We start from the raw sequence: 20464 nt of genomic DNA on the forward strand, positions 1-20464 counted from the left end.
GTGAATCACAAAATCGGTGGTGTAATGCTAAGGAGGCTGCTGAGTAACTGTAACTATCAAAGTAACCAGAAATACAAAAACTAGATTGAAGTATCAGCTACAAAGCTTCAGGTTCAGTCTAACATTCAACATTTCTTGTACATGTACATATGTGAACACCATGTTTCCTACTGACTGCAGCAAAGTCAAGATGAACAATCCCTTCATATGACTTGAGACATTTTCTATATCACCACTGATTAAAGTCACAATCAGGATAACTAATAACCTGGTTATTATACACTCTGGTAAACATACAGACTGATAACTAATAACCTGGTTAGTTTACAGTCTGGTAATCATACAGGCTGATAACTGATAACCTGGTTATTATACAGTCTGGTAAACATACAGACTGATAACCTGGTTAGTTTACAGTCTGGTAATCATACAGGCTAATAACTGATAACCTGGTTATTATACAGTCTGGTAAACCTACAGACTGATAACTAATAACCTGGTTAGTTTACAGTCTTGTAATCATACAGGCTGATAACTGATAACCTGGTTAGTTTACAGTCTGGTAAACCTACAGACCAATATCTAATAACCTGGTTATTATACAGTCTGGTAAACCTACAGACTGATAACTAATAACCTGGTTAGTTTACAGTCTGGTAAACATACATGCTGACAACTGATAACCTGGTTATTATACAGTCTGGTAAACATACAGGCTGATAACTGATAACCTGGTTAGTTTACAGTCTGGTAAACATACAGACTGATAACCTGGTTAGTTTACAGTCTGGTAATCATACAGGCTGATAACTGATAACCTAGTTATTATACAGTCTGGTAAACCTACAGACTGATAACTAATAACCTGGTTAGTTTACAGTCTGGTAATCATACAGGCTGATAACTGATAACCTGGTTAGTTTACAGTCTGGTAAACCTACAGACTGATAACTAATAACCTGGTTAGTTTACAGTCTGGTCATCATACAGGCTGATAGCTGATAACCTGGTTATTATACAGTTTGGTAAATATACAGGCTGATAACTGATAAACTGGTTAGTTTACAGTGTGGTAAACATACAGACTGATAACTAATAACCAACAATAATGAACCGTAAAATTGTACAGTCTGAATCATGTAAATACGACACATTTAAAAACCCACATTTGCATTATGTTAAAATTAATGAAAAACTGCAAACATTTTTGCTAGTCCATAATTCCATTTCGCTAGTAGAAATTTTTGGCACTCGAATTGACCCCTGGATACCCAAGTGGAACTTAGATAAGACACTGACTACAATATTTTCTGGATTATAGGCCTCACCAGTATTTAAGCCACAAAGCCAATTTTTCACGAATTTTTTCTGTTTGATTCGACGGAATATAAGTCGCCCCCTTTCATATGATGTGGTAACCGTAATGTTTAAATTTAATTTACAGTCTGGTAAACATACAGACTGCTAACTGATAACCTGGTTAGTTTACAGTCTGGTAAACATACAGACTGATAACCTGGTTAGTTTACAGTCTGGTAATCATACAGGCTGATAACTGATAACCTGGTTATTATACAGTCTGGTAAACCTACAGACCAATAACTAATAACCTGGTTAGTTTACAGTCTGGTAAACATAGAGACTGATAACTTGGTGAGTTTACAGTTTGGTAAATATACAGACTGACAACTGATAACATGGTTAGTTTACAGTCTGGTTAACATACAGACTGATAACTGATAACCTGGTTAGTTTACTGTCTGGTAAACATAGAGACTGATAACTTGGTGAGTTTACAGTTTGGTAAATATACAGACTGACAACTGATAACATGGTTAGTTTACAGTCTGGTTAACATACAGACTGATAACTGATAACCTGGTTAGTTTACTGTCTGGTAAACATACAGACTGATGAATAGTAAACTGTAAGGGTGACTATGGAGGCTAAAAAGCTATTACAATAGTATTGCAATAGGAAAATTACTCTTGCGGTAGTATTGTGATAGTGAAGCTTTTAAAATCTGTCTTTTTCTAATCCAAAAATATGGGTCACCATCCAATTAGATGTGTAAAATGAAAAAAATCTTCACAATTTTATACAATCAAGTTTAAGCTTGATTTATGTTTTAAAAGAAGATTAATTAATTCAACAATGATTAAATCATTTGGTTTCGATAGTAAGTCTGACACACTCATACATTGTTGGGAGATCATGTCGAAGGAAAATCTATATCCGCCTAGTTAAGGTAGGAAAATAGAGCTATTTACCTAATCAATGTGCCTGTACTTTCACAAACGGGAGTTAAATTGTGATCAGTTTTGAAACACTTATTTATTTTCACGGAACCCGAATGCTGCCCTACCCATGTTTTTGCCTTTATGATTGGCATGAGAATAAGTTTTAAAAATGCTGCCGACTTCCCGCTAAGTTGTGTATTGAAATTTGGTCGTTTCAGGGATGGGTCTAAAACATGGACTCTGAGTTAGTCACCACCTCCATATTTGAAACAATAACGATACAACGCTTATTCAAAATAAAAAATTATCATTGTAACAACTTGGGTTTAAAATTCTGTTTCCATTCTAACTTGGTTGATTGTGTTGTTCTTGTACATAGCGTTAACCTCTAATCGAGATCCAAAAAACACTTTCATAAATAAACAAAAAGGTTTGCAGCTGTTTGGCAACTACTCAGATAAAAATCTTGTTTTCAAGAAGTATTTTTATTACTTAGAAAAAACATATTAATGATTGATAGTAGAACAAGCTATCACCATAGTGATACAACCTTGATAGATGGAAACTTATTTGTCTGTACCCTGGTGAACACAGGCATGACAACAAATAGTTGTAAATCTGGTTAGTCTCTTGTTACAATTCAACCTGGTTAATATATAACCAGCTGGTCTGATAACCAAGTTACATTACAGTTTGTTTAACCTTTTGCCTGATCATAATTACCTTTGTTAACTTTCAGCCTGGTATTAAGGATTCAGTCTGACGTAACACTATATCATTAAGTCCGCTGTAATATACATACCCAATATACATACATACCTGTGTAGTTAGTAAGGGTTTATGATCTGCTCTGATATTTCATGTATCGTACTGTAGACACTGATATAAGCCTATGATACAATATAATAATTATTTGTCACTCTGAGATGCTAGTTGATACCATTAATGCTTTGATTTGCATGCTCTACTAATCCTGCCTTATAATGTTTACAGTGTACCTGTCACGTATAAACTTGTTTACATAGAAGAGTAGAGTTGTAACAGAAAATTAGTCAGTGTAACTTACCTGTATGTTTCTCGACCAGGATGTGTACAAAGTGTCTGACAGGCGTCAACTGTCTCCACACACACTATAGATACTGCAGCCACTAGCCCACTACGCACGCAGCTGCTTTCCTGTGTGAATAAATTCAGGATAGCCCATGTGTTATATGCTGATTTATACCATGTGTGTGCTTGCACATTTCAGAAATTGAAACTTTGTGGTTTTCCCCAGGATTTCGGAGAAGCAGTTATAATCAACTGTTTGTACATGCGTGGCTGGTGGCACATATATATATATGAATGAACTTTTCTTTTATTTGTTCTATAGTTGTTTTCTGTGTAGGTCAGATGGGAATTTTGAATTTGAAGGCAGTACTATTTATAGATTTCTCATTTAGTTTCGGTTGTATATCACTCAGTCTCTTAAAAAGGGTGTTGAATTTCCTGAATAGGGTCTGTGGGGGGTGGGGGTGGGGGGCTACATTTCTGATTTGATTGTCATTTGAAAAGAATTTAACATATTGTCATTGTCAACTCTTTGTTTGATGTTCCTATAAATAGGCAGGAAAGATCACTTTCCCAAAGTTATTCATACACAGCCATAAAAATTACAAAAGGATAAAAAGCAAGTCTACTGTTAAGTGTTTTCAAGCCAGCTATAGTAAACCAGTTGTCCCATGGGACCATAATAATTGCTGCATTATAATTTGCTGATTTTGCTGTTTTTCAAAAGAATATCCCAAGCATCGTCTTTGAGTGACATGACCTTAGGCTTAGTTGTTTTTCCTAACACAGGCCATTGTTTTTCCCTATGAGCATTTTTAATTACATATCTGGTATACACTGGCACATGATCTTGTTTCAAAATCTATTCATGATGTTGAAAGTATCATTTTGATTAAGTACCCCATTCAACCCTCAAAGGGCAAAGACTTGGAACAGTTCCCAACCCTTCTCCCCACCTCCCCCGTATTCCTACTCTTGAAGGCTGTCACAGAAACATAAGAAAGTGGTTCTGTTCAGACAATAAAGCATTACATAAAGCACCTGCACATCAGATCAATTATAAAATGTCAACATGGCCATTCAAAACAAACAGTCTTTATTGACTGATGGTATCCTGATTGTTACCTAGGTAGATAGCATACCAAATCTTGTGCTTTGAACTACTCGGGTATCAAAGATGTTTTTGGAGAATGAGTGTGTTCAGTAGGTTCTGTCTGTATAGTATCATTATCCAAGGAATTGAGATATTTTAAGAACCTTCATTTTAAAAACACATGTAGCTTGAACAGGTATTTCTAAACTTAATGAGGGAAAAATAAACATTCTTGGACATGCTGGCCCAACAGTTTAATTAGAATTTTGTGTTTTTGTAGAAGATAATCTTGGTTTTGACTTAACATATTAATTAGAATTTTTCATTTTTGTAGAATTTAACTTTGCCTAATTTTATCACCTCATTTGTTAAAATGTGGTTATCTTTGTAATAAATCTTGCCTACATTGAGTTCCTGAGTTACCTTAGGTGACAACTTCTGTTTTGTAGAGTATACCTCAGTAACTGTGATGTAAAATCTGAAACTGACACACTAACATCTCATAATAACAAACGTTTTGGCTACAGTGATTTTTATATCGCCCTTTTGACAGAAGAGATAGTTAGGGATTCATGGACACCGACCATTCACTGATATTCAATTCTAGATAGTCCAGAACTGACCTCTGATTATTAGAATACCTGTATTTAGCTGCTCTTAACAATCATTAATGATGCAATTAGCTAATATAGTTTGAACAACTAGGCTCTGGTATTCCTCAGGTCCCAAGTAGTTCATGTTGGCGGGGTTTTACCTAAGATTGCATGGATTTGTGTATTTACTGAAATTTTTCAGTTATAGACTGCATCAATTCATGAGAAAGGACCTTCACCCACTATAAACCCACTCTATATTTAATCAGGTGTGTTTTACACTTCCTCATTCTAGTGGTTAATGTCCTCTCAGGATATAGGTGTTTGATACTCCTGCCCATGCACATAGTTTAGAAAAACCCAAACTTAATACACGTCTGTGAAGGTAAATACACAAGATATTGTTGTATAGTCAATATTTATTATGTTATACGTACATTTAAGTATATGAAGGCCAACGATTGGTTAATTGGCTGTCTGACCATCTGATAATATTGTATTAGAGTCATTTGTGGTCAGAAATATGATACCTCTACATGACTTTATTGTAAGGGACTTTTCTCCAGTCTATGAATTCAATGTTCTCATTGAAAGCCGGCTGCCAATAGAAGTAGTCATTCTGTTAAGCTTATGTAGGTTCATATTACTACAATTAAATTATCTTATTGTTTTGATTGTAACCAACAGCAATGATTATAGAGTGGATAATTTCATTGACCTGTCAGTACAAGTTTAAAAGGCTTGCTACTAATGTAACTTAGTTCATTTTTTAGTGTCTGAAGTATTGATGGACAAAAGTACCTGTCCTGACTACACCATCTATATAAGCAATGACATAACAGGACATAACATACCTATGTAGGTGATGACCAACAAAAGTACAGGACATAACATACTTATGTAGGTGATGACCAACAAAAGTACAGGACATAACATACCTATGTAGGTGACGACCAACAAAAGTACAGGACATAACATACCTATGTAGGTGATGACCAACAAAAGTACAGGACATAACACACCTATGTAGGTGATGACCAACAAAAGTACAGGACATAACATACCTATGTAGGTGACGACCAACAAAAGTACAGGACATAACATACCTATGTATGTGATGACAACAAAAGTACAGGACATAACACACCTATATAGGTGATGACCAACAAAAGTACAGGACATAACATACCTATGTAGGTGATGACCAACAAAAGTACAGGACATAACAGACCTTTGTAGGTGATGACAACAAAAGTACAGGACATAACATACCTATGTAGGTGATGACCAACATAACATACCTATTGTAGGTGATGACCAACAAAAGTACAGGACATAACAAACCTTTGTAGGTGATGACCAACAAAAGTACAGGACATAACATACCTATGTAGGTGATGACCAACAAAAGTACAGGACATAACATACCTATGTAGGTGATGACCAACAAAAGTACAGGACATAACACACCTATGTAGGTGATGACCATCAAAGTACAGGACATGACACACCTATATAGGTGATGACCATCATAGTACAGGACATAACACACCTATGTAGGTGACGACCAAGAAAAGTACAGGACATAACATACCTATGTAGGTGATGACCAACAAAAGTACAGGACATAACATACCTATGTAGGTGATGACCAACAAAAGTACAGGACATAACATACCTATGTAGGTGATGACCAACAAAAGTACAGGACATAACATACCTATGTAGGTGATGACCATCAAAGTACAGGACATAACATACCTATGTAGGTGATGACCAACAAAAGTACAGGACATAACATACCTATGTAGGTGATGACCAACAAAAGTACAGGACATAACATCATCAATTTTATGATGATTTACTAATTGATCTATTAATTTGAGATCCATATTTCAATTCAATCTATTTATAAATAATATCAGTAGACATTGAACTGATATAAGATAACCAGAGTAAATATGTACAGCTATATGAATTACAAGTGAAGTGGACTGTTGATAAATGAAGAGTTTGTGTCGCCTTTTACTAAAGGTCACCTATGATTGTAGAAGCTGCTGATAAACCTGGTGACCAGTAATAAGAACAGATGTATATCAAAAGAAGTAGCCAAAGCTATTATCTCAATCAAATTTGATAACTCCACTGTAAATATTTACCATGTAAATTTAGAAATAATCAATTATGATGAAAGTAAATGTTTACTGATGAAAAATTGAAAAAAACCAGTGAAAGGTCTTTTGATATGACTTTAAGACAGATGGTTCATTGTGTGACTGTAAAACAAATTAGAGCATTGTGTCACTGTGAGAGAGATGAGACGTTTGTTGTGTGACTTTGAGACAGATGAGAGGTTTGATGTGTGACTGAGACAGATGAGAGGTTTGATGTGTGACTGTGAGACAGATGAGAGGTTTGCTGTGTGACTGTGAGAGAGATGAGAGGTTTGTTGTGTGACTGTGAGAGATGAGGGGTTTGTTGTGTGACTGAGAGATGAGTGGTTTGATGTATGACTGTGTGACAGATGAGAAGTTTGATGTGTGACTGTGACAGATTAGAGGTTTGTTGAGTGACTATGAGATAGATGAGAGGTTTGATGTGTGACTTTGAGACAGATGAGAGGTTTGCTGTGTGACTGTGAGAGAGATGAGAGGTTTGATGTGTGACTGTGAGACAGATGAGAGGTTTGATGTGTGACTGTGAGAGATGAGAGTTTTGATGTGTGACTTGGAGACAGATGAGAGGTTTGATGTGTGACTTTGAGAGATGAGAGGTTTGATGTGTGACTGTGAGACAAATGAGAGGTTTGATGTGTGACTGTGAGACAGATGAGAGGTTTGATGTGTGACTGTGAGAGATGAGAGGTTTGATGTGTGACTGTGAGAGATGAGAGGTTTGATGTGTGACTTTGAGACAGATGAGAGGTTTGATGTGTGACTTTGAGACAGATGAGAGGTTTGATGTGTGACTGTAAGAGACGAGAGGTTTGATGTGTGACTTTGAGACAGATGAGAGGTTTGTTGTGTGACTGTGAGAGAGATGAGACGTTTGTTGTGTGACTGTGAGAGAGATGAGACATTTGTTGTGTGACTGTGAGACAAATGAGAGGTTTGATGTGTGACTGTGAGACAGATGAGAGGTTTGATGTGTGACTTTGAGACAGATGAGAGGTTTGATGTGTGACTGTGAGAGATGAGAGGTTTGATGTGTGACTGAGAGATGAGAGGTTTGATGTGTGACTTTGAGACAGATGAGAGGTTTGATGTGTGACTTTGAGACAGATGAGAGGTTTGATGTGTGACTGTGAGAGATGAGAGGTTTGATGTGTGACTGTGAGAGATGAGAGTTTTGATGTGTGACTTGGAGACAGATGAGAGGTTTGATGTGTGACTTTGAGACAGATGAGAGATTTGATGTGTGAGTTTGAGACAGATGAGAGGTTTGATGCGTGACTGTGAAATAGATGAAATGTTTGTGTGACTTTGAGAGAGATTAGAGGTTTGATATGTGACTGTGAGAGAGATGAGAGGTTTGATGTGTGACTGTGAGAGAGATGAGAGGTTTATTGTGTGACTGAGAGAGATGAGAGGTTTGATGTGTGACTGAGACAGATGAGAGGTTTGATGTGTGACTTTGAGACAGATGAGAGGTTTGATGTGTGACTGTGAGAGATGAGAGGTTTGATGTGTGACTGTGAGAGAGATGAGAGGTTTATTGTGTGACTGTGAGAGAGATGAGAGGTTTGATGTGTGACTGTGAGAGAGATGAGAGGTTTGATGTGTGACTGTGAGAGAGATGAGAGGTTTATTGTGTGACTGAGAGAGATGAGAGGTTTGATGTGTGACTGTGAGAGAGATGAGAGGTTTGTTGTGTGACTGTGAAATAGATGAGATGTTTGTGTGACTGTGAGACAGATGAGAAATTCAATGTGTGATCATATCTCAGATTAGAGTTTTTTGTGTGGTTGTGTGTAGGATAGTGTTAATACACCAAAAGGCCAAATTCACCTTCAGTTTGACGGTTTTTTGCACAGTATACAGTGAATATTAAGAATCAATAAATTTTAGTGTTTTTGATATTTCTCAAACTTAGTGTTTGTCTTCTTCTTCAGGAAAGTACAGATGTTTATGGGGACTACCTCCCAAGTGTGACTGACCCTCTGTCACTTCTGTTTAGAAAGGCTCACAGTCTACAGGTGGTAAGTAAGAGACCATTAACCTATAGCTGATAAGACGAGATTTTCAATCAGTGGTATGTACCTGATACCTACTGAACCAAAAGTGGGCAATATTTCAATATGTCATTGCAAAACATACATTAATTGTAATATTGTAACTTACTGAACTACAGGTAATGTGATTTTTTAAATAGAACATAACAGTTTGTCTGGAGATATTGAAACTAATAATTCAGGGTAACATAGCTTGATTACATCCAGTTGAACATGACTTGATTTCATTCAGATGTATACAAACCTATAGATTACATCCTGTTTTACATAATTTGTTTATATCCAGGTGTACATTATTTGTTACAGGTGTTCCTCAGTCTCCTTGACAAAATCTCCATTGACACTGACTCTGTTGAAGAAGATGCCAGAGATCTCTGTTATGGTAAATTGACTTTGGATTTTTGATGGCCTCTGCATAAGTAGCCTGCAGATTTGTGAGGGGGTTTGGGGGTTAGGGTTGATGTGGCTCCAGCAGACATGATGATTGACATTATGTACTTTTAAGTCTTTCAACACAATGTCTTTATTATAATAAACACCCTGTTGCTAATAAACACCCCCCCACACCCCTTTTCGCAGTGATTTTCCTCAACTAAGATCACAAAACTTGCCTTGTGCCAAATATCCACACATGTACATATGAAATTTAAAACAAGAAAATCCAAAGAACAATTAAATCTCAAAAAGGAAAAATACAGGCTGTTTACATTTCTACACAGTTAATGACAAGATTAATGTCTGGGACAACCGTATGAAGTACTGTTCTCACTGTGATCACTTTCACTTTCGCTGTTAGCTCTTGGATCAGGCACATGCGCACCACCTACCAAATTTTACGTAACATTATATGCAGTCTGGACATTATTTTCAGTAAAGCCTTCAAATTCTCGTTAACAAAGTCTTGCTTGAAAATACCATCCTCGCTACCGCCTAGTGAACTTGTAAATACAACATTTTTTGAAGGATTTCCTGACAGAAGTGGGAGTAATACTGTCCCATGCTGTTTTGACCCATGGGCAACATCACTGCCTTAGATGGGGCCTTATGATTCCCCACTTTAATTTTCTCCACAGGACCATTAAAACACCACTTGTCATACAGCTCTCCAAGCTTGTCTTTAAAAGTTTTGTTCCAGAAAACATTGGCTCGCTGGTGCTTACATGTACCACCTCCCGGAATAACAAAGAGGTCGTTGTTGTACTTCTGGCTTTTAACATCTTCTGTTAAATGGCCACGGAACGAGTCCCACACCAGCAGTCGCTTGTCAGTGTTATTAACACCCCAAATTTTCTTCAGCCAAAACTTTATACTTTCTTCATTTGTCTATGACTTTGCTCCCGCCCTGCACATACTACAATACCGTTCTGGATGACACATTTGGGTAGCGGACAAATTCCAGGCAAGTGTACTAAAAGGGCTATTTTTGTGCTGTCAACATAAGCTGCTAGTGTCCCTGTAATTTTTAGTTTTGTATAAGCTGCTAGTGTCCCTGTAATTTTTAGTTTTGTATAAGCTGCTAGTGTCCCTGTAATTTTTAGTTTTGTATAAGCTGCTAGTGTCCCTGTAATTTTTAGTTTTGTATAAGCTGCTAGTGTCCCTGTAATTTTTAGTTTTGTATAAGCTGCTAGTGTCCCTGTAATTTTTAGTTTTGTATAAGCTGCTAGTGTCCCTGTAATTTTTAGTTTTGTATAAGCTGCTAGTGTCCCTGTAATTTTTAGTTTTGTCAAGCACTGTACTATAAACACAGATTTCTTTGTCCCCCTTCAATGCTAATGTTGATTGACCAGGTATGTTGAACCACACAGGTATTTCTCCATATTTACAATAAATCTATTGGAATACTTTCAGAGCCTCCACATCTGGATTACAAAATTTTAAAAACTGTCAAAGTGACTGTCAATCAGGGAAATGTCATGTTGTGTGACATGGGTAGATCGCCTAAATGAAATGTTGTGTTTTTTTTTTAACTTTGTAAACCACCCATAGAAGCTTTGAATGACTGGCTTCCAGTTGTGTTAGGCATACCTAAGGCCTTAAAGCATAAAGCTTTCCCGGTTACCAGGATACCAGTTTCTCATCTGTCAGTCAGCCATTTTATTAATATTTTATCGATATTGTCATATAAAACAGGCTTTCCACCTCTTCACAATGCGTAGATGTTTTAGCAAAATTTAAACATTTATCTTTTTTGACACCAGTCCCACACTTGTTTTCTCTCTACACAGAACACATTAGTCGCAGCATATTTTCCATTTTCTTGCACATATGCAATAACTTTTAAGTTTAAAGGAAATGTCATAATTTTTTCTGGTTCCGGACATGGTGATGATGAAATGACGATGTTGGGATCAGAATTTCTATAGATTAATATTATTTTAATGTTTTATAATGACATATAAGCGATGAGAGAACAAAAGGTCATGACCTTCATCTCTTGACAGAAGTACAGGTCACGGTGAGTACAAATGACAACAATATTTATACTAGTGCAATTTCTTACATCAATCCCAAAACATTTGTAAATTTGTTTAACAATGATTGAAGCATTATACAGACATAATGGCTATAGATTCTGTTTATAACTTTATATTTACACCCAACAACCTTCCGAGTCTGAAATTTTGTGTTCTATTAAATGCCCCTTCCTTCGAAAATTGCATGTCCCTGGAGTGTTTATTAGAATAAATACGGTAAAACAAGTACATGTACTTACAGATGTAAATAAACATTGTAGATATATTAATTATCAGTTGATACAAGTCATTCACCCAAAGCATATCTTGTCAAAATTATTTCAGACTTTGAACATTGTCAGCGATGAATTTCAAAGTGTTTGTCATATTGTGTTGGAGACATAACCCTTGAAGTTCATCAATTTTCCACTTGTTGGAAAGTTGGCAGATAGGGTCTGTGGAAAGTATGAGGAGTCAGTTGTCCGTGTATAATACAAACTCTGATAACAAAAGGTCAACAATTAGCTTAATATTAAATACATCCTGAGGAGACCTATACTAGTATATCAGATGTAGGTCAATATCAATGTCTATTGCAGTCATTGACTTATTTCTATGGTTGTAAGTTCCATATTCCTCTGACAATAAGCCTATCTAGTAAAAAGTCAATGTATATCCATGGCAGTCATTGACTCATTTCTGTTGTGTAGGTTCCATATTCTTCTGACAATAAGCCTATCAATGTCTATGGCAGTCATTGACTTATTTCTATGGTGTAGGTTCCATATTCTTCTGACAATATGCCTGTCTCGTAATAAGTCTATCAATGTCTATGGCAGTCATTGACTTATTTTTGTGGTGTAGGTTCCATATTCTTCTGACAATAAGCCTATCAATGTCTATTGCAGTCATTGACTTATTTCTATGGTGTAGTTTCCATATTCTTCTGACAATAAGTCTATAAATAGCCCATTTCTATGTGGTAGATATATTAACAGATGATTTTTCATTGTTGTGCAATAAGCCCACCTCCTTTCTTTTCTATATATTTGTTGTGGTGGCCCAATTAACTTATTGTTGGTTACATATTGCAAGTGGTATTCTAAACACATTCTTAATTAGATATTGTCAGAGTTCGTATTTCTTGTTACAAAAGTGCATTTATTTCTATATAATTTGATCTCAACAGAACCACTATTTCTCACACAGATAACATATCACTTTCTTTGGAATTCTTTTGTCTAAAGCCATAGTGCTATATTTTTCATTTGGAAGATAAAATACTGAAGCATATATAACACATGAAAGCCGATCTATCATAAAAGTTTAGGTGAAATATAAAGTTAGTATGAAATTGTCTCTGGTTGGTTTGTGCTTGTCATATATCAACACATTTCTTTGTTCTAAAGAAAAAGAAAGAGAAAAACTTTGTTTTTTAAACACTACAACAAAACAATGATAGACAAAACTTATTAGGATTTTTTGTATAGTATATGGAAACCCTAATATTGAATTTGTTGGTGGTTAAAGATTCAATGACTGTTCTATTGTATTTATTGTCAATACGGTATGTATGCTATCAGGGAGCAAGATCAATAAAAACGACCTCCGTTAGAATGCCGGCGGGTTCTTGTTATACGTTTTTGGCACACCAAGGTTACCATATCGAACTAACCAGGTTTTAACACTTGATTTTATGAGTATTGAAGTCTTGAGGCCTCCAGTTATTTTTAACAGGGAATTAGTGAAATAATATTCTGTGGTAGTTAGCTGGTGGAACGTCATTATATAAACACACCTTACGTCTGATAATCTATCGATTAGAACTACCTAATACACAAGGTATTAACACAGGTGAAAAATTGAGAGAGTAGTAATTGGATAGATTCCAGACCAGGTATTTCTCCTCTGTCAGTCAATACCAGTAGGTCATATCTAAAGCCTGATCAAACAAAACCTCACACAAAATATAAACATTAACAAAACCTATATGAAAGTTAACAATGATTAAATCCATTTTTGTAATGATAAATAACTATCAATGATATCAACACTTTTCTGTAAGACATTGTGGCCATCCATTTACACCAAGCGGGAACCAACATAAAATGCTTATTGATGTTGATTGATAAAGAATCTAACATTGTCATGACAACTTCGTAAAATTACTACAGAGTATCTTGTCAACCTTAAAGAACTTTCAGGTTGTGAACTTCCTTACATAGGTTTGAAAGTACATGGTTTCATAGAGAGAAATCACCCCGAAGGAAGTTTATTTTAACGACGGATTAAACTCGATTGAATTGGTGTTTAAATTCCCTGTATTGTTGTGACAGATTTAAGACTTGGATTCCAATAGGACATGTTGAAATTGAATTTATCTGTGACTGCACTTCAGTGATAGTATACAGAATGAACAAAATGGGATTTAAATACTCACCTGTACATTAGCTTACTGATATTGATGAAATTTTATGAAGTGACTGGGTACTTGGTGGAGAGGAAGGTACCAGCCTGGCAACCATCGAACACGGACTTTCTTCATTTATCAAATAACCGATAAGGAAAAACAGTTTCATTCGCCAGAGTTCCAGTATATCAACTTGTAGAAAGATTTTGACATAACAGTTTAAAATGTTTCTCTGATAAATCGGGACCTACCTATGACGTACGGTAGGTCTATAGATTAGTTTCTACTGTACCTTTGAAGGGCTATAACATTAATCATGTGTCCTGTGGAGGAATTTTTTTATTCTCACAAAAGGAAGGACATCATTTCTGTGATATAATCATGTAAGGAATTACGCGGACAAATTTAAATGATGACGGTTAATTACTTTAAAATTGAGCAATATCTTAAGCCTGTGAATGATTTCAACTGAAGTGATGGTGTTTTAATTTCCTGTTAACATCTGGTTGGATTACCGAGGGCTGATTTATTACTATCCTATATTATTGCTTTCTTGATTTGTATCTGACTGAATATATTACCACTCACTTAACCAAATATGGTGTTTTAATATCAGGTAATATGTAAAATTTATAGATATTAACCCTGGCTAACTCTTACCAGTGGGAAATTGGCTTGGATGTTGTCAACTGGTCCTAACTTTGTGTAGAGACTGCTCAAACTAGTATTGGTGATAGAGGACAATAATCTGTGTTGCTGTGATTTTGAACATACAACTTTTTGGAAATCCTCTCGTTATAGTGATGGTAACAAATTGCTACATTATGGCAATTTAAATAATACAAAGGAAAGTATTAGATAGTGTGTTGTGAATCAGTATACTAATTCAGTTGCCATGGCAATGAAAAAACGGGACAGGAAGATGGATCCATCAGAGAAAGCTATACGTGAAGCTACATTCAAACATCTCAGTAACAACAATGAGGATAAAGTACTGACAAAAACAGTATTGTATGTGCCTCATCGTAGTCGCTACTTTGGTCGATTCCCAATTGTATCTGTTCACAAAAATCCCAAAAATGGTCGCTATGTAGTTGTTGAGCAACGGGCCATACACAGCGACTTCTCTGATCGTTACCATGAAATTAAACACTTGGAAGAGCTGGAGAAGGAAAGTGGAGCTTATGACCCTGAGATTAAATTCCGCAGTGTGAAACCAGCATGGAAATGGGGAACAAAAGGTCACCACATTGAACGGTCATTTGACAGGTCCTATTACGAACCATATTTGCCACCCATCAATATGCCATGGACATCTGATTCTAAAGTTGGTTCCTTGGAAAATGCCAACCATATACCTGGTGGAGGTTTCAAAAAGGTGCCACATTACAAGCTGAAATGGAATGCAAAAGCTAAGGTGGGATCACTAGATAATGTCGATTATGATAAGCGTTTGTTAAACAGCCAATCAGGGTCGGACGTTAGTGTCCAGAGTGACCCCGGTGTGGGTGGAGAGGGCGTGGTTCTTCCAAAGATTAAAGCTCAGTACCGTGGCCAGGCATTCTCAGGACCTTTCAGTTCCATGCATTTTGTCCCAGGTGGGACAGCACATTTGGTCAAAAAGAAAAACACAGCCAAAGCCAAAGTGGGGTCGCTGGACAACATTAACTATGAAACCTATGGTGGACAATCAGAAATCCCACACTTTGGTAAACCCAATTGGAAAACAGAGGCAAAAGTGGGATCTTTGGAAAAAATATTTCATAAACCAGGTGGGGGCGATGTCACAATACCAGATTTAAAACCAAAATGGAAGTCAAAAGCAAAGGTTGGGTCACTAGACAATGCTGACCACATTCCAGCGAAAAGAAAGTTTCATGTGCCTCATTTTGAGGAAAACTGGAAGGAAACGTCTTCATCAAAAGTGGGTTCATTAGCTAATGCAGATCATGTTCCTAAAGGTGGTAACACTATGATCTACAATCAGTCCCAGAAGTGGACCAAGAAGTCCAAGATTGACCACCTGTGGAAGAAAAAGGCAGTTTATGTTGACCCTAACGATCTGGATTATGATGAAGACAAGGAGATTGAGGCAAGAATTAGAGCCATGTTATATCATGGGGAGTAGTGCTGATGTTCTGTGATTCCTTTTGTTCTGTATGTGATATTACATGTTCTGAGGAGGGTAATATTTACATCTTGTATATCTGGAGAAATTTTCATCAGTCTAACTCAGTTATTTAAAGGGATATTTTAAGTCATATTTGTTATTTAAAGGGATATTTTAAGTCATATATTGTGATATCTACTGTAGGCTTAATCAGATTTAGTTACGGACTAAATGTCTTAGACACCTTACTTAAAGTGCTTACTTAGTATTGTGTTTCAGGTCAGAAGGTCAAAGGTTAAAGATACTGTTACTATAAATAGAAAATTAGTTTGAATGTGATAACTCAGGTTCCTATCGGTAGATTTTGTTCTTGTCCACTTGAGAGTCAATGAGATGATTTAGCATTTTTATAGAATTTTATTTGTATTTGAATTTAACTGTCACTAAGTTACAGTAAAGTCAGGGATGAATGGGAAGCTTACATGTCATAAGATAGTACATATTAATATCCGTGGTATAAGTATTCATTAGTACTATGTACATACTACTGGGATAAAAAGTGAGAATGTTTCTGAGAATTAGATTTTTACATTTTTCAAAATAAATTTGTTTATATTGTTAGATCTGTTACACTCCCTAATAAAATGTTGATATTTATTATATTCTTCTTGTTTTTATTTAAGTACTGGACTTCTTGAGATGCGATTTATAGTTGTAATGAATGACACAACATTGTAGGTAAATGTTATCTTTAGTGCCATGGTATATCATAATTATACCTTTATATCTCGAACACTAATTATTATTTGTAGTGCTGTAATGATACATTTTAGTTTTAATGTACATCACAATACATACCCTTCGATTGCAGTATTTTCTATACAACACACTATCTATTTTTGTACATTCTAACTACAGTACAAAAAACCACCAACACAAAATATCAATGTGAAGTGAATTAGAGAAAATGTGTGGATTATCTACAATGTATGCTAACTACCAACTTTTAACAAAGTACGAGAATATATCAGACATTATTGCACACTGTTAATGGACATGGAAATATCAATGACACCATGACATTCAGGAGGCAGTTTATAATTAATGCTAAATGGTGTATCATATTGAAGTAGCAAAGAGATATTAAAACCACAATTGGAAGGCAAACAGTATGACTTAGTATTTCATCATCATGAGTGGAGTATTTTGGCCATCAGTACTATTTCCATCCGGGATTATAATCCTTATGTTATGATTGTTATAGCCAATGATTGTGGTCCTTCATCACTTCTGTCTGTCATAGGGAAGTGTTATGTACTATATGTACTTAATCATCCCCACTCAGCACAGGATGACAGAGTCAGGGACATGTAATACAAGTGACTTAAGAAACTATGTATATCTTTTCATAATGATGTAGCAAATTTATCGTGTGAACTAGCCTTGCTGTGTTTATTGATCATTTTTCTCCAAAAGTACCTACATAACTTTATTTGTATGAATTTATTATGAAAATGATATTCACTTCTCTCTGGCCAAGAAATGGCTCTGGTTGGGCCAGTTAGTTCACAATTACTACCATAACTTATACTTATAAGTGAATAAGGGCTTGGTAGGCAACATCAGATAACAACTTTGATGGAGAAAGGACTATGATGACTTCATGGCCCAGTGCTCAAACACAAAATCTAATGCTCCCTGCCATGGTATATACAAACAGATTCATCTATCTATCTGTTTGTCTGGAGGCATTTTCAGAGTACATGTCCAAAATTGGTCATGATAACTTCACAAAAATTTCTACATACGAGTACATCAATTAAGTGGTCTAGTGGTGCCTTTTGTTATGCCTATGGAGCTATTTTCAATCTTAAAGATTTTTCATGTCGTAAAATTACTGGTTTTAGCATTATCAGAGTGTATCAACAAACCTATTAAAGATAACTCCATAAAGGTTTCTACACACATAAATCAAAGGATTTAATAGTGCCTTCTTGTATGGTGGAGTTTGCAGTTTGGATACCTCTTTAATTGCCTTAAAAATGAAAAGTTGAAATCACTGATTTAAGCATTTCTGAAGCATATCTCCAAGACCTTTTCCAATAATTCCAGGAACCTTCCTATACACACCAATTCTTTGTTTACCATGGCAACAGATAGTCAAATTCGCTGATTCTACATTTCTGGAACATGTCTCCAAAATTGCTCAAAATAACTTCATTATTAAGACTTTAGTCACTACTTCTGCTCTATCCTTCATACAGACATTGACCACTTAACATCCTATTAAATAATCTCAGCGAGATACTGTGCCTGTGACCCAGGTTTTAATATGCTTGGGGATCTGAATGACCTTGTTTAAAGACATTATATGTATGACCTTTTTTGATTTGGTACTTAGGATGCACTTTATAAGTCATCATGTTTACCTAATGATATAATTAAGGATAATTAGGTGGAGTACTAGAAACTATGTATCTTACTCGGGGACCAGAAGGCAACTTGACAGGACTGAAGAACCAATGAGGTTTATTGTATTCATGAGTATTTCTCCCAAAAAGTGTATGAGTTTCTTGTTGTAATTAGGTTGTCCCTTTGTTTGTTTGTCTGTTATCCTTTCAATTTTTAGGTCAGATCAGGTCTTGATGACCTTTAGTCATTGTGCTTCATCTGTCATCATCTGCCTTGCATAAACTTTTGACATTTCAAATTTCCCCCTCAAGTTCCACAAGTGCCATTGAACTTGAAAATGGTGAGAATGTTAAGGAAATGTAGCCAATAAAGTGTTGTTATTTTTCAACCTTATCAAAAATTTGGTGCGGCAACATTGGGGGCCATCTTATAATGTGATTGCGCAATCATGGTTTTCCTGTGCAACACCTATTTCAAACTTCTCAAGTTTCACTGGTGGGATTGAACTCCCACTTGTCTGAAATGATCCTGAGATGGTCCTGACCAAGTGTTGTTATTTTTCAGGCATTTCTGAAATCCTAGATTGCTGCCATCTTATAAAACATATTTTAAACTTCTTCACCAGTTTTGAATGTCATTGGTTATTATTGCTTATGGTATTTTGAAGCATAATTTACTTCAAATGAGAACTGACCTGTCCATAGGTCAAGGTCAACATATCAGAGGTCAAATTTTAAATATGTACACTAAAGCTTGCCTGTGTCAACCACACTTGAATTGATTACATTGGATGAATCAAGTGTTTTGTTTGGTCCATATTTTTTCTCTTTTTCATCTTAGTAAATTAAACATGGATGATTCGAACACTGTTGAATCAAATACCTTGTTTGTGTGTAAAATATATTTTGTGATCCATCTCTGCTAAATTCTACCAAATTTCTTATTTTGTTATCAAGCATTCAGGCGTCATCTTTTCTCAGGTAAAAATTCCTGACTTTGGTTCGAATAAGTGTGATCAGTCAGCCATGTCTGTGTTATTGCAACTTTCTGGTATTGATCAAATGTTAATTCCTGATTTAAACATGTGTGCAGGCTAAAGTTAAAATTCATAAAGAATTAGACAACCAAACTCAAATTAAATTAAGCTGTAGTCTATTAACCATAAATCTACGGTGTTCTGTATACTTTTTATGTGGGTGGCTGTTGGAAACTGGACCAAAAGCCTGTTTCTTGAATAATGATTTAATGTCAATATTCATATTTATTATGCTGTTATTGATATTTACATTTTTATTGACTACGCTCATTTTAGAGACAGAATGAACGTGCTCATAAAAGTTGCAGAAACACATCTACCATGTATGTGGTGAATTAAACCATTATTCCTACTAAGTACCCAGAAATCTTGGGTTAAACTTAAAACAGACTTTATTGCCTTGCTGACCTTTTCTGACATACAGTTTGCTACTTTTCAGCCATTCTAGTGTGACTGAGAAATTCAATTGTACCATGGCACCTTTGTCAGTTGTACTAATAACAACCTGGCACTGCCCATAATAGCCAAACTGAACAGTGTTTCAGGCAGTACTGGACAGTAATGGGCAGTAATTGGAAAGGTAAAAGGGAAAAACACACTAGAGTTTTTATAAGCTTACCTGGTCCAAAGGATCAATGTTAGCTATACCATATTGTAGGCAAACTTCACCAGATATCAGCAATTGATTTACAACAGAACTTGATTGAATTAAAGCCTGATACACGATGTGTGAGCACTCTGTCCATGGTTTTGAAATTTTCTAATGTAAATTTTCCAGACTTATTGAATTTTTTGTCTGGAAGAATACTTTTAACCTGGCCACTAGTCCGATAGAT

At 35.8% G+C, this 20464-nt stretch overlaps 2 protein-coding genes across 2 annotated transcripts in view; both read left to right on the forward strand.

Annotated features, from left to right (window-relative positions):
- The window catches only part of LOC132557535 (FIGNL1-interacting regulator of recombination and mitosis-like), a 52404-nt gene that overhangs the window by 16900 nt on the left and 15040 nt on the right, over positions 1 to 20464 (forward strand). Inside the window, exons 6-7 of the mRNA XM_060222030.1 lie at positions 9088 to 9174; positions 9514 to 9589. Of these exons, the coding sequence (XP_060078013.1) occupies positions 9088 to 9174; positions 9514 to 9589 (163 nt within the window). The remainder of the gene's footprint in view (positions 1 to 9087; positions 9175 to 9513; positions 9590 to 20464) is intronic.
- On the forward strand, positions 14966 to 16198 carry LOC132557536 (uncharacterized). Its single transcript, XM_060222031.1, has one exon. The coding sequence runs from the start codon at positions 14966 to 14968 to the stop codon at positions 16196 to 16198; it is 1233 nt and encodes a 410-aa protein (XP_060078014.1).

Source organism: Ylistrum balloti, unplaced genomic scaffold (genome assembly GCF_031769215.1).
Source record: "Ylistrum balloti isolate Yb309-2 unplaced genomic scaffold, AGI_CSIRO_Ybal_v1 Utg370686, whole genome shotgun sequence".
Classification (NCBI taxonomy): Eukaryota; Metazoa; Mollusca; class Bivalvia; order Pectinida; family Pectinidae; genus Ylistrum; species Ylistrum balloti.